This window comes from Scyliorhinus canicula, chromosome 19, assembly GCF_902713615.1.
Source record: "Scyliorhinus canicula chromosome 19, sScyCan1.1, whole genome shotgun sequence".
Taxonomy (NCBI): Eukaryota; Metazoa; Chordata; class Chondrichthyes; order Carcharhiniformes; family Scyliorhinidae; genus Scyliorhinus; species Scyliorhinus canicula.
The window spans coordinates 95,860,875-95,875,685 of record NC_052164.1 but is presented as its reverse complement, the minus strand read 5'-3'; the positions used below and the strand labels follow the sequence as shown (position 1 = coordinate 95,875,685).

General features: G+C 48.0%; 1 protein-coding gene across 1 annotated transcript in view; it reads right to left on the bottom strand.

Moving 5' to 3' along the window:
• Nucleotides 1–304: 304 nt before the first annotated feature.
• Nucleotides 305–14,811, bottom strand: part of c2cd2l (c2cd2 like) — a 40,519-nt gene continuing 26,012 nt past the window's right edge. The window contains 6 exon segments of the mRNA XM_038778805.1: nt 305–1,142; nt 5,044–5,092; nt 5,094–5,330; nt 7,188–7,324; nt 8,914–9,006; nt 14,102–14,273. Of these exon segments, the coding sequence (XP_038634733.1) occupies nt 913–1,142; nt 5,044–5,092; nt 5,094–5,330; nt 7,188–7,324; nt 8,914–9,006; nt 14,102–14,273 (918 nt within the window). The 3' untranslated portion in view covers nt 305–912.

Sequence of the window (14,811 nt, the reverse complement as noted above, 5' to 3'; positions counted from 1 at the left end):
CCATTTTAGCAACCCTCCGCTGCGCCCTCGCTCAGAGCCTGACAGAGTTCCTCAAGTGCGGTGTCCAGAATTGGATACAATATTCCAGCTGAAATCTATTTACGCGCACACTTAGGGAACTGGACGAGAACATATGTCTTTGAGACCCGTGAATCGGGAGAACTAAGTGCACGTTAAAGGCAAAATATTCCAACTCACTGACATTATTCCCCTTTCCCCACAGAGCGTGCACTCTGTCCTGCAAAAATAACTCATCTCACCGTCCACTAGGTTCTGTTCAAGGACTTTAGGCAGTACAGCAACACTAAATCAAGATGTTTTCTTTTTACGTCGCAAAGGTGTTTACATTTGTTTTTTTCATTTACTTTCCAGAAGAACAACACAATATAATGCCCCAGCAAACAGTCGAGGGTAGAAAGCAATCAATGAAATAGCTGAATTCATTCGTCCCAATTAAAACAGGATCTCCTGTGAAACATTTTGGAAAGCTGCCACACCTGGCACCATTATAGATTTTCAATAAATAAAATTGGGGGAAGAGGTGAAGAGGGTCTAAAGAATTTACATTTAAAGCTAGTGTCACCAAACAAATGCATTTTGTCTCCGGTCCTGACTCAAGGTCATCCTTTAGCGTCAGCGTGTCCAAAGCTTCAGGTTTCCTCCAGGCTTTGATGTTTTTGCGATGTAACGATGGAGGAACATCACTGCACAGTGGCTTTCACAAGCAATGATCGATGAAAGATGGCAGTTCTCCTTTCATTTCACAGAAAAGTCTTCGAGAAGAAACCAGGAGATAAATTACTGCAGAAATCCCGACAGAGGTCCAAGTGCTCCCTCGCCTGTTGCTCTACCCCAGGTAGTCCAGCCTCCAGGTCCTTTGTCTGACAACCCTCTCTGGGATTCCCAGTGTAGTCAGTTCCCGGTTGCCGCGGGGCTGCCGTTAGCGCTGGCCTTTGACTTCGACTTGGACTTAAAAGAGAAACGCTTGATCAGCTTCCGCGAGAAGCTGCCCGATTTCTTCCGCGTGGAGGCGGGGCTGTTGCTCACGTTGGAGAGATCATCGTGCGAGTGGCTGAAACCCGGCTCCTTCTGTTTGTTTCTCCTCCTGAACAAGAGCTTTGTGCCGCTGCGGAGAAAGCCAACTGCAGGGAAAGGGGAGAGGAAACTGAAGTCAGAGTTACACAGGTAAGAACATCGGTGGCAACCTGTCGCGGCATTGGCAAGCAAAGACTAAGGACAACTCCGTGATGAATGTATGAATTTCAGATATGTTGTATTATATGTTTTTGGTGCAGTAAGGGTTAAAGTCCTGGGTTAGTGTATATAACAGGCAGCATGGTAGCATAGTGGTTAACACTATGGCTTCACAGCACCAGGGTCCCAGGTTTGACTCCCAGCTTGGGTTACTGTCTGTCCGGAGTCTGCACATTCCCCCTGTGTCTGCGTGGGTTTCCTCTGGGTGCTCCGGTTTCCTCCCACAATTCCTGTAAGACGTGTTATGAGGTAATTTGGACATTCTGAATTCTCCCTCTGTGTACCCGCACAGGCGCCGGAATGTGGCGACTAGCAGCTTTCCACAGTAACTTCATTGCCATGTTAATGTAAGCCTACTTACGACAATAAAGATTATTAAAAAAAATATTAACTCCTGCAGTGGCGTTTTTAAAAATCCTGGTTTGCAAAGACAGCTAGACTTTCTTTGAAACCAGAGGTGCAATTAAAGCTTCGTAAAAGGTTGGGCGAGGGGGGGGGGGGTTGGGGAAGGGGCGGGAGCAGTCCGATGTTGTTGTGGTTTGTGTTTAGGTTTGAGATTGGGGTTGTGAACAGAAGTCGAGCATCTGCTCTCGATACAGTTCAGTTAAAGATCTCTCTATGGACAGACTAGCAGTTTCTTTCCAAATTAGTTGGGAGCTGAATGTGAAGCTATGAAGGAAGTTTCCGAAGACATCAGCTGGAGATCCTGTATTGTTCTGACACGGTCAGATCTCTTTCTTTAAAGCAATCAAAATGTTTCTCTTTTTCGAAGTGCAGTTTCAAGAGGTTTCTGTACGGCACATATTCCTGAGTGCTAACAGTATTTAAAAGTGGATTGGAATCTGAGATGATTCTGTTGTCATAATGGAAGTAAAGATAGCAGTTAAGGGTTATTTTGTTACTGTATTGATTAGCATTGTTTAAGGGGTAATTATAAGCTATTTACTGGTGTGATGTTAGAGATATTTTAACACTGTGTTAGTAATAAAGTTTGTTTTCAAAATATAATTACCCTATTTTTGCGTTAAATAATTCCTGGAGTGAGGTATCTTTTCCTCACATCTTACAAAATTAAAATTAAATATTAGGGTTTCTGCCCAGTACCCTAGCCACTGTTGGAGTCTGGTCTGGGAGTGTAATGACATCAACATTCGAACATACGGTACCATGACAGTTCAGATGAAAGGTCATCGATCTGAAACATTAACCCTTTAATGTGTTTTTGTAGATTTATGTCAATGTACTTAGCATTAGTCTTTGTAGCAGCTTTAGACTCTGATTAGTTAGCATGTGTGTCCCCATCGGGACCCGAGTTTGTCTTTAGAAGTTTGAGAGCTTACATGTTGATGGACAGCGGTACTGAATTCGACCTACTTAAATTGGTCTAAAATCCGCAAACCAACAACAATAAAGTATGTTTGTAACAGGTAATGTAAAAATAGACCAAAGGGACATGTTTAAATCACTGCGTCGATCCTTTCACCAGATCCACTCAAGGAACCTGACTGGCTCAGGGTCTTCTGCAGCTGCAAAGTTACAAGGGTTAACAGTGACCTATAACTCAACTGATGAACACACACCACAGTGGCACTGTGGTACACAGATTGGTCTGGATCGCCACAGAGTTTGTTGATCTCAGTTGCGGCAGCCACCAGCAAACTACAAGTTGCCTCTGTACCCCTTCTATTAAGTACAGGTAGGATGGTGGGAAAGTATCACCCCGGTTTTAACACCCTCTTAAATAGTCTCCAGGGCCGACAACCTAGGTGCACAATGTTGCTCTTAAGATACATGTGCTTTATCATTGTTTGAGTGGGCGGCAGAGTGGCACATTGGTTAGTACTGCTGCCTCACAGCACCAGGGACCCAGGTTCGATTACCGGCTTGGGTCACTGTCTGTGTGGAGTCTGCACTTTCTCCCCGTGTCTGTGTGGGTTTCCTCCCACAGTCCAAAGATGTGCAGGTCAGGTGGACTGGCCACGCTAAATTGTCCCTTATGTGTCCAAAGATGTGCAGATTAGGTTTCAGGTTTATGGGGATAGGGCATGGTAGTGGGCCTCGGTAGGGTGCTCATTCAGAGGGCCGGTCCAGACTCGATGGGCTGAATGGCCTCCTCCTGCACTGGGGGGATTCTATGACTCATTTGAAGAGTTTTAAGGCTCATACTTGAGGGGGGCCGGTTCAGCTCAGTTGGCTGGACAGCTAGTTTGTGATGCAGAGCGAGACCAGCATCGTGGGTTCAGTCCCAGAACGGGCTGAGGTTATTCGTGACGGCCCTGCCTTCTCAATCTTGCCCCTCGCCTGAGAGGTGGTGATCCTCAGGTTAAATCACCACCAGTCAGCTCTCCCCCTCAAAAGGGGAAAGCAGCCTATGGTCACCTGGGACTATAGTGACTTTACCTTACTTGAGAAACAGGTGCTTGGGTAAAGTGCCACTGAACTGTGTACCCTAGCAACAACTGGCATCGGCAGGGAGCATTCACTGTCTCACTCCCACCTCAGTTCAGAATGAACTTTGGTCAGTATCACATCGCCGTTTCAGAGAGCTCGGTGTGAACAACTTGGATGCTGCATTTCCTACATTACCAGAGTGACTATATTTTAAAGGTGTTTCATTGACTATAAAGCACATGGGGGTGTCAAGTTACAAGAAGCAGATTACAACAACTTGTTCCAAATTTGCAAGATTAAGAGATCAGACTGCTGTCTGAGAGTAGTTACTCTTCAATTGATTGGAAGCAGGTGAGTGCAGCACGGAGTGTTGCTGAATAGTAAACTGCTCATTCAGAGGTTCGGTGAAGACTTGATGGGCCGAATGGCCTCCTTCTGCATTGCAGGGATTCTATGATTCTAAGAAGTGGATCCACTAGTCATACTGTAATTGGTCCCCTTTATGTTAGACTGAAGACTGGTTAACATTTAACATGCTGTTGCACCTTACGCTCCAGTGTAGATACTATAACATTTGTTACCTGGTGCATTAGGGAATATAAGCATAGTAGGCAGGTTGTGTATCACATCACCAAGCCTCTTTCGACTGCAACTTTCAAACCTCTGACTTCTATCACCCAGAAGGACAAGGGCTGCAGACGTACAGGAACATCACCGCCTGCAATTCCTCTCTGACTCAAGTCATCCTGACTATAATTGCTGTTGCTTCACTCTTGCAGGATCAAAATTCTGGATTTTGACAGCACTGTGGGTTGCTCTTACCCCACGTTGATGGTTCACCGCCACTTTCTCCAAGACATTTAGGGATGGGCAATAAATGTTGGCCTTGCTCATGACACAGAGTTCCCAAGAATGAGGAAAGAAAGTGTTTATTTAAGCTATCTTCAGTCATTGAATATATACAAGACAGATATCGATAGATTGCTATACAGGAATGATATGGGGATAGTGCGTGAAAATTGCATTAAGGTAGAAGGTCAGTCATGATCTAGGTGAATGACGGAGCAGGATTGAGGGGCTGAAGGGCATATTCCTTGTTAAGTAATCGGTCAAGAGACATTCCAATTTGTTGTCTCATTTATATTAAGTATCCAATAATTGACTGATATGTAAAGGAGCTTCAGGTGACCTTTGTGTCAGGTGATGTGATGTGAGAGTTTTGTGCAGAGTCTGTTGAAGTAAATTAAAGGTGTTTTGTGGAAAAGCAGCTAAACGTCTAACAATTCTGCTCCCAGTTCTTACATATTATACAGTGTATAGATGCACCATATTTATATCACACAGTACATGAGGAAGAGAAACAACAGAACATTACAACAGAAATCAATTTCCTTTTACCTTTATGATCCTTTAAGCTTCGTGTTTCAAGCGCTCCCGTCGACCCAGTTTTCTGACTCAACGTCGTCCACCGATGGACGCTCAGAAATATCCGACACGGCCGCTTCATCCAAGTCCTGACTGACCATCTGCCACTGGCTTTGGGAGTCGGCCGATTTGGGAGAGTCCAGCGCACTTTGAGCACTGCAATGAGGCAAAGCTGGCAGCCCCGGCTCACCCTGCAGAGAGGCATCCATGGAGGCTGCGTAGCCCACTGAGAGCGCCATTTCTTCCTGGTCAATGGGAGCCTAGGTCACAGGGCAAGAGAGGAGGGTAAGTGTGTACTTGGCAGACAAGAGGAAAGGCCGGCTGATCAGACAAGACTACACTGGGCCTTTATGTGCGCAGAAGCAAGCTGGGTCGCAACACTAAATACACAAGAGCTCCACGACAAGAACTGACTCATTTTCCCCCACCTGACCTGGCTTCAAACTATTGCCTTCCCTCAGCCCTCACTTCCACAGTCTTAAGGAAATGGAGGCATGAAGGTTAATTGTAGTGGTTGGGATCTGGAATGCTCTGCTTGAGAGTGTGACGGAGATGGGTTCAATCAAGGCATTCAAAAGGGGATTGGATTGGCAGCATGGTGGCAGAGTGGGTTAGCCCTGTTGCCTCATGGCGCCGAGGTCCCAGGTTCGATCCCGGCTCTGGGTCACTGTCCGTGTGGAGTTTGCACATTCTCCCCGTGTTTGGGTGGGTTTCGCCCCCACAACCCAAAGATGTGCAAGGTAGGTGGATTGAACACGCTAAATTGCCCCTTAATTGGAAAAAAACTGAATTGGGTGCACTAATTTTACAAAGGGGATTGGATTCATAGCTGGTGAGGAAGAATGTGCAGGGTTATGGGGTAAGGGGGGATGGCACGAGGGGCATTGCTCATTTGGAGACCTGCGTAAACATGATAGGCCGAATGGCCTCCTTCTTCGATAGCTGAAGATGATCAACTTTTTAAAAGCAACTAAATGATCCCAAGTTGAAAATTACTGGCAGAAAGTTTGAATCCTTGTCGCAATGGGCAGACATCCCCCTGGCTTTGCTGATAAGACACAGGTTTGGCAGAATTAAGTGCGCTGTTTATGGGAGGAGTGCCCTGTGCACAAGGCGGTTACAATTAGGCTCGTTTACACTTTCGACATCTGACCCCTGCATTTACACTTTCTACATCTGACCCCTGCATTTACACTTTCTACATCTGACTCCTGCCTCTTTGTCTTTACCGAGGATTTTAGCTCACTCTTTCTCCAAGAATAAATCATCAAATGACATAGCGTCAACAAGGCCATTCGACCTCTTTCGATCAACTTTTTAAAAGCAACTAAATGATCCCAAGTTGACAATTACTGGCAGAAAGTTTGAATCCTTGTCGCAATGGGCAGACATCAAGGGTTGACAACAAGGCCATTCGACCCATCAGCCCATGCCAGCTTTTTGAAAGTGCTCCAATTGGGTCCACTCCCCTGCTCTTAAACTCCCATTTTGACCTGTAAACATACCCCCTTCAACTGCACAGGAGTTCCGCACTGCCGGAAATCCTTATTTGAGCCATCAATCAAACAAAGCCAAGATCTCAGCTCCAGTCTGAACTCTAATTGACCCAATCAATCATTTCAAAAATGCAGAACATGTGCACCTTTTAGCTTGAACGTGACACTCGCCTGCATAGTGCAATTTCCTTCAATTTATCAAACGTTAGGTCCTCTGACATGTCGTTAGAAACTACCACAGACTTGCTAGTAACAGATCGTTTAAACGTTTTCAGTCAGGTTTAGGCACTAACTCTGTCCCATTTCACAATTTATGTTGGTGAATTAAACATTCACAGCTCATTACCTCTTCCTCAACCACTGATTGAATTGTTGCTCCCGAACCCACGGCCCCCTTTCAGTCACCCGTTGAAGGCCACCGAGCGGGTGAGGCACAAACGTTCAGCAAATCTCTGGGGTTCCCCGTTCCAAACCTCACCAGGGTAGATGGTTGAATTTGAATCCTTAAATAAATCAGTCACCCACTGATGGACTGGTATAGGAGCTACATTCGCAAAATAACCCAGTGAGCTGCAGAGAGCGAATTCCTCGCTCCGGGGAGCAGAAGGCAGAGAGGATTACCTTGGAAACGCCTGATATAATCAAGGTGCTGCGTTTTGTTGGCGTCTTTTTGCTTGGCTTGTTGGCGGATTCTGTCAGCTGCCGGATTGCTGTCTGTACCACTGGATCCAAACCATTGGCAAGGTGATTATCCGCTGCTGACCACATATGAGAACATTATTAGCAACATGAGACAGCGGGCGTGATCTTGTAGTGCCAGGAACGACCCCGCTAGCTAACGGCACTCTGTTGCTATTTCGGGCCCTGGCGGGGAACGCCTCCTCGAGGCCTCAATTTAGCGTTATTTCTCCACCGAGCGGACATCCTCAGTGCAGGAAGAGATCGGGACTCCCTGATCTCTTGCCCCACCCCCCTCCAACCATGTAACACCTTTCCCCCAAAGCTCCAACTCACATGTTGGTGGGCCCTTGTGGACCCCACTCCGCACCCCACCAAACACCATCAGGGTACTCTTGGGTCTGATCCCCAGCATAGGCAAAGTGCCAGCGTGGCACCTGACTGGCACTGCCAGGCTGGCAGTACCAAGGTGCCAGGGTGGCACCAGCAGTACCAGGGTCCCTTCCTGGAGGCCGACTTACCCTGGGGCCTCTGATCACCTGGGTGACCCCCCGTGGAGAGCAGACTGAACGGCACCTGGCTGGGGTCTCCTCGGCGAGGCCAGGTGGCTGCTCGATCAGGCGTCAGCTCGGCTAAGTAGGCCTTAAGCTCAGTTAACCGCGTGAGCGGGTCCCGCCCACAGATTGCGACGTCTTGCAAGATCTGGTTCGACTTCATGAGGGGTAACGGCCACCGGGAATCTCGGGGGAGGCCTCACGTGGGAACTCGTGGCCGGGTCTCGCCCCAACTCCGTCAGCGTGTGGCCGTTAGATTGCGACCAGAGAGGGAGAGAGAGAGAATGAGGGAGGGAGGGAGGGAGGGGGCAGAGAGAGAGAAGGACCAAAAGGGGGAAGGAGGCAGAGAAAGAGAAAGAAAGAATGAGAGGGAGGGAGGCACAGAGAGAGAGTGCAAGAGAGGACGGAGACAGAGAGTGAGGGGGGGGAGGGAGACAGAGAGTGAGGGGGGGGGAGGGAGACAGAGAGTGAGGGGGGGGGAGGGAGGCAGAGAGAGAGAGAAGGGGAGGTAGAACGGGAACGAGGAGGAGGCGGAGAGGGTGCAGAGCAGGATCGAGGGGTTGGGGGGTTGGGGGTTGGGGGGGGGGGGAGGGGGAGAAAACAGAGCAGGACAGTCCAGCCATAAAATCTGAAAACTTCCTGGTCTCTTTCTCTCAGTTATCGTACCAGGCAGACTCACTACGCAACAGGAAGAAACCTGGCAGCTTCGAAGGTGGTATTGCCAGAGGCACAGGGCAGGTCTGCTGTCTTGGCATGGAAAGGTCTACGGAGCTAGAGGTCTTCAAAACAAAAGAGCCTTGTTGAAACTTGGCAAAACTCACCACTGCAAATAAATCTTGATCAGCAAACACAAAACCTAACACATTAGGGGTTGTTTTAATATTTAACAATTCTATGCAAAACAATATTGAATTGGTCACCTACTGTACATCACAGCCCATTTTTCCTTGCCATTGAAGTGCGATGGAGAGGGAACTAACATTACCTGTTTTACACTATGGAAAACAATTATAAAGGCCCCCAAACTCACTAAAGGCACGAGAGTCCCTCTCAACGCTATTATCCCCAGAATCAAACAAGCAGAACACACACTCCCAACGAACACGTGGACATACCGTTGTTAGGAGACAGATTTACAGGGCTGTCATCCATCTTGATGGACCTCTTGTCTGTTACTTCCACCTTGGAGGGTGACCGTGCAGGAGAATCTGTGGGTGGCAGACAGAATTGGTTACGGTATTGTATTCAAGGAGCTGGCAATACGTTTGCGGAAGCTGTGGTTTGAGCTCCAGTAGTCAGTGACTGACATGGGCACCGTGAACATTGATGACACCTCGCAGGAAAGATAGGTGTGGTAGTATGACTAGAGGTACTACGGTACCTGGGAGTGCTAAGCCACCATTGGTGGAGAAGGTTTGCTGCTCATTGGCCCAATGGTTTGTAACCCATTGGTCAGAATGTACGGTAGCTCCGCCCATTGAGGCGGGGTATAAGAACCCGTGTTTCCCCTGCAGCTGCCTTTTCTGTACTTGAGCTGCTGGGGAAACATCTTGTCGATTAAAGCCTTCAATTCGGACTACATCCTCGTTTCTGTGGTCATTGATAGTGCATCAATAGGTTAAACTGCTTTAGATAGAATTACACTGAAAATACAGCACAGAAGCAGGCCCCTTGATCTACTTGGTCCATGCCGGTATGTACCACCACATGAGCTTCCTTTCACCTCCACCATCTCAAACGCTCTTTTCTTTCCTGTACGTAACAAGCTGCCCCTTCAATCAATTCATGTTAATCACCCAAACTAATCCTGGTGGTAACAGGGTCGCTATTTTAACCACTCTTTGGGTAGAAACTTGCAGCACGAAAGGAGGCCATTCAGCCCATGCTGGATACCAAGCAGCCATTCAATCTAATTCCACATTCCAACTCTTGATGCACAGCTTTGTAGATTCTGGCGATTCGTGGCCATGGAAGGTTTTGAGGGACTCTGCCTCTATCACCTATATTATTGTCTTGTTGGGTTGGAATAGTTTCAATAACTCCCAAATTCTGTTAGCTGCAAACACTTCATTGTAATATATTTACTTTGGTGAGAACACTCCCTTCCACTAACTTCTTTCCAGACTGCTTTCTCTGAGACACTCTTCGATTATGAGTATATGTCACTTCCTTCCACATGACTATTACAGTCAACTCTTTATGAGACTTGGGGTGGAATTTTGCCCCCAAAAATGGCAAAGTGTCAGGGCGTGATTCTCCGAACCCGGGAGAAATCGTGAGGCTGGCGTCAAAAACGAGCGGGTTTGACGCCAGCCTCCGCCCCCACCGACCGGGAACCGATTCTGGTCCCCGGTCGGGGCTAGTATGCCGCGGCCGTGAACTCCGGCATCGCGGGCTTAACAAATTTCGTTAAGCCCGCTTGCCAGAGTTTGCGACAGCTGACGCGTCACATGACGTCAGCCGCGCATGCGCGGATTGGAAGACTCCAACCCGCGCATGCGCGGATGACGTCATCGCGGAAGGATAAAGAGTGCGCGGGGTAAGTACCCGCTGCCCGCGATCGGTGCCAACCGATCGCGGGCCCATGGCACCCTTTGCACGGCCGTGGTACTGCCGTGCCAATCGGTGCCATGGTTCCCCAGATCGCAACTTTACGTCCGTTTTTACGAACGGTCAGACCAGGTGTGTTTGACGTTCCTAAAAACGGTCGTAAAGGGCTTGGAATTCGGCCCATCGGCCAGCTGAGAATCGCTGCTCGCCGTAAAAAAACGGCGGGCAGCGATTCGTGTCGGGAGGCGGGCGTGGGGGTGGGAGAATAGCGGGAGGGCGTTAGACCAGCGTGGCCGTAAAAATTTACGACCCCCGCTATTCTCCGCACCGTCGTGAGTGCGGAGAATCGCCCCCTAAGTTTCTGGCTGAAAACCGGCATTTTCCTCCCCAGAGAAACAGACGTGTTGTCTGTCGGGATCTTCCCGCACTTTGCCATTTATTTTAGGTGGGGGGGGGGCATGCTTTGCGCCGCCATTGCGAGGGGCGGGGCCTAAAAATGCCAGCAAGGCCGGCTCCACAGAGACCGCGGCACCACCCCCACCCCACCCGATCTCAGATACTGGCTGAAGACCTCCCCCCCCCCCTCCGCCTCACCCCCCCCAGCCTCCCCCCTCTGCCTCCCCCTCCCTTCTCTATGCTTACCCTATCAAGCCCCATCAAAATCTTCAAAGACACCGATCAGGTTTTGTCAGAACTTTCCCTTTCCTGTAAAAAAGTAATGCCCTCGCCTGTTCCAATTTTGTTTAGATGAGTATAGGCTCTCAGTTTGAGGTTTATCGTTGTCGATCTTTTTTGCCCATTCTCCAGTGCCTCAATATCCGTTTCAAAATCTGGGGATCAGAGCGAGGCGCCAAGGACAAAACCAAACATTTCCTCCATCAAATATTGAACAGTGTTAATAAACTGCTGAGCTGACAGAAACACGGATGTAGGAGCTGGAGAGAGGGGCGGTCTGTAAACTACCTGCCGAAAGAACACCGAGAAGGTGAGCAGATAGATGGCGGAGGCCTGGAGGAAATTCTTTCGTAAAGGACCGTAGAAAGACTATCAACATGCCAAGGATGTTATAGTGCACATCGTCACTACTTCCAGGATGTATGGAACAAAAGAGTCAATCCACATGCACGCCAGACACAGAAACAAGTTCCCAGGCCGATCTTTTTGCAAACCCCCACCCTCACCCCGCCTGCAGCAAATTTTCTGCCGACTGTGGTGGCTTGCCATTGGCCGGCAGGAGATCTACCCGCCCCGCCGAAGGAAATGACCTTTGTGTCGCTCGCCAGTCGGTCCGAAAATCCAGGCCTCAATTGTCCAGCATTGCACCCAAGCGATCATCCAGCTTGGTCTGGAGATGCTGAACAATTCATGCAGCCTCTCCCTGAACCAACAAGGCACGGTGGTGATCACACTTTGGAATAAAGAAGTTTCGGGAAAAGCTTGTAAAAATGGCAACTTTGACGTACCGGCGATTTTTTTTTTTAAAAAACATGTCATGAAGATTGACAAAGGGCAGAATTCCCCAGCCCCGCCACGGTGAGCTTTCCTACAACCGAGGCGGCTCACCACCGGCGGTAGTGCCTGTTGTGTTATGCTCTTGACGTAGCATAAGCTGCTTCCTTGATGTGCTCTCTGACAAAGGAAGGTTCAGACTTGGAGATAGCTTGAACACGTTTATTAAACTGTTAACAATTCTCCTACTTGGATTCGACTCTCCTGTTAATCCTGCTATAGCTACTCAGACTATCTAACCAGTCTGCGACAATCCAAGTGGCGGGTGTGATGAGTTTCAAATCAACCCTGTGTCTGTACTCACTGAGTGTCTCCACTGGAAAGAGGAAGATCATATGTGCTATGTCCTTTTATATGAGTTGGTGTAATGCCCTCCAGTGGTAGTGTCACCTCTGTGTGTATCGTGAATGCCCATTGGTCATGTCCTATCTTACTGGCCTATTGGTTGAGTGTCTGTGTGTCATGTCTCTGGTGCTCCCTCTAGTGTCTATCTAGTCTATGTGTATTTACATTAACCCCTTGTGTATCTACAGTGATGCATATCACCACAGTGCCGGCAAAGTCGATGCCGATTTACATTCCTTGCCCGTGTTGCTGTCGGGGAACTTGCGGCAGGGATTGACTTTGGTGGGCCGGATGATCCCGCCAGCGGAAAGGGTTAAACAATTCCACCTAAAGTGTTCCAGGTGAGTTATCCGATGTGCTACCGCTCCCTCTCACTCTCTCTTCCTTTGAAATGCTTCTTAAAATCTTTGGCTCACCTGTTCAAATGTTGCCTTCCCAGGCTCGATGTTAGTTTTTGTTTGATTATTCCGTTGAACCATTTTTTGCTATATTATTGCCAAAAATGAGCTTCGGGAGACGGGGTTGAAGGAAATGGTAAGAAGATAGGCATTGGGATCGTTTGAATTAAAATGGATAAATGAGTTAAATGAGCCCTCCAGACTCGAAACGGCAGCTCCGTTCTCTCTTCACAGATGCTATCAGACCTGCTGAGATTGCCCAACAGTTTCTGTTTTGGTTTCGATTTAATGACCTTTCGTCGCTGCGAGTATGTCTTCTGTTCTCATCTAAACTACCCACACAAGAATTCTGTCAAGCGTATTTTACGTGGAGGCAGAAGCCGACCTGAATCTGCAATGACAATAAATGCATTTGTGCAATGTCTGAGCAAGGGCCTGCTCGATTCAGGCCATTGCTTTCCTGCGAGACTCACAAGCACCGTCTCTAATTCCACGTTTGACTGCAGCTCTACATTCGCACGGCCTTGTGAAGGATACTTTAATCCCACCCCTTTGTCAATGCTTTGCAATTGGCCAAAACAAACGCCATGGAAACACAAGCACATTCAGTCTATCGTGATGGGACAATGAGGTAAATCTGTTAATCATTCTCTCTCAATTTCGGGAGTTATGGTCAAGTTGCACAAATCCAAAATGAGCATTTCGGAACAAAGAAAGATAAGGGGCAGGATTCTCCGTCGCCCGACGCCGATATCATAATCAGCGATCAGGCGGAGAATCCACTCTGACACCCAAATTGGGGGGGGGGGCTTTGACATCGGTCAGCCACGCTCCGTCCCCTTGGCAGTGGCGTAATCGTGGCGCATGCCGTTGCAATGGCATTGACGCGTCATTGGCAGGCCCTCCCGTGATGCTCCACCCCCAATGGGCCACCTCACGGACAGCGCTGTCTTCAATCCAGCTTTCAAAATTTTTATATGATTTATACGCAGGCATTTTTAAAATTTGCTTTCCAGCTATGGCTGTTTGGGTAAATTGGGCCTATATTCTTTGGGTTTAGAAGAATGCGAGGTGCTCTTCATTGAAACATTCAAGATTCTGAAGGACCTTGTTCGGTAGGTGCTGAGAGATTGTATCCCCAGGAACTTGAAACATGGAGGCCACAGTCTCGGGATAGGGGCTGAGATGAGGAGGGATTACCTCACTCAAAAGGTTGTGCCTCTTTGGAATTCTCTGTGGATTGAATACATTTAAGGCTGGGGTAGTTTTGGTCTCTCAGGGAATCAAGGACTATGTGGAACGGGAGAGAAAATTGAGCTGAAGTGCAAGGTCAGCCATAATCAAACTAATCAAAACAGGCTCGGCAGCCGTACAGTCCCCATCTCCTCCTATTTCGTGTGTGTACGACTGGACAGCCAACGGCAGAGCAAAACTCTCCAATTCATAACTCGAAGAGTCAGCATCACAGACAGACGAGCACGAGTAGAAATGGGAATCTTACCCATCTTTCCATCCATCTTGGGCCGAGATTGAATGGTTGTCACAGTTGTCACAATAGTCCCATCAGGCATAATGATTCGATCCATTTCAATCTTTTTTGTAGGGGTGACAGTTGTTCGCACAGGGACGAGTGACAGGCTAGCCTTTGAATCTGTAGACTCTATATAACTCAACTGGAAAAAAAAAGAAAATCCATTGTTTTGTTGGTACTTGGTTCTATCTCCAATTTTCTTCCCTTTGAAGTTGAACTTTAGTGGTGGGGAAAATTCTAGAAACAATAATTAGAGACAAAATTAAACGTCACATGGACAAATGTGGGTTGATTAATGAAAGCCAACATAGATTTGTTAAGGGAAAATAGTGTTTAGCATGTTGGGGATTTTTTGAATACGTAACAGTGAAGGTTGATGAGGGTAATGCAGTTCATAAGGTGTATATGGAGTTTGAGGAAGGTTTGTATGGGAGTTCCTCAGGGGTCAGTGTTGGGTCCCTTGCTCTTCCTGGTATGTAAGGCCTGGGCCTTGGTGCATTCTGCTCACCGTATCTGGAATGGCTGGTCGAGTGAACATTTCACCTAGTACCATTCTCCCACCTTCACCCCATAACCCTAACAATCCAATTTCCCTTTGAAGGCCTCCATTGAACCTGCCTCCACCACACTGTCTGGCAGTGTAACGCAGATCTTAACCACTTGCTGTGTGAAAAAGCTTC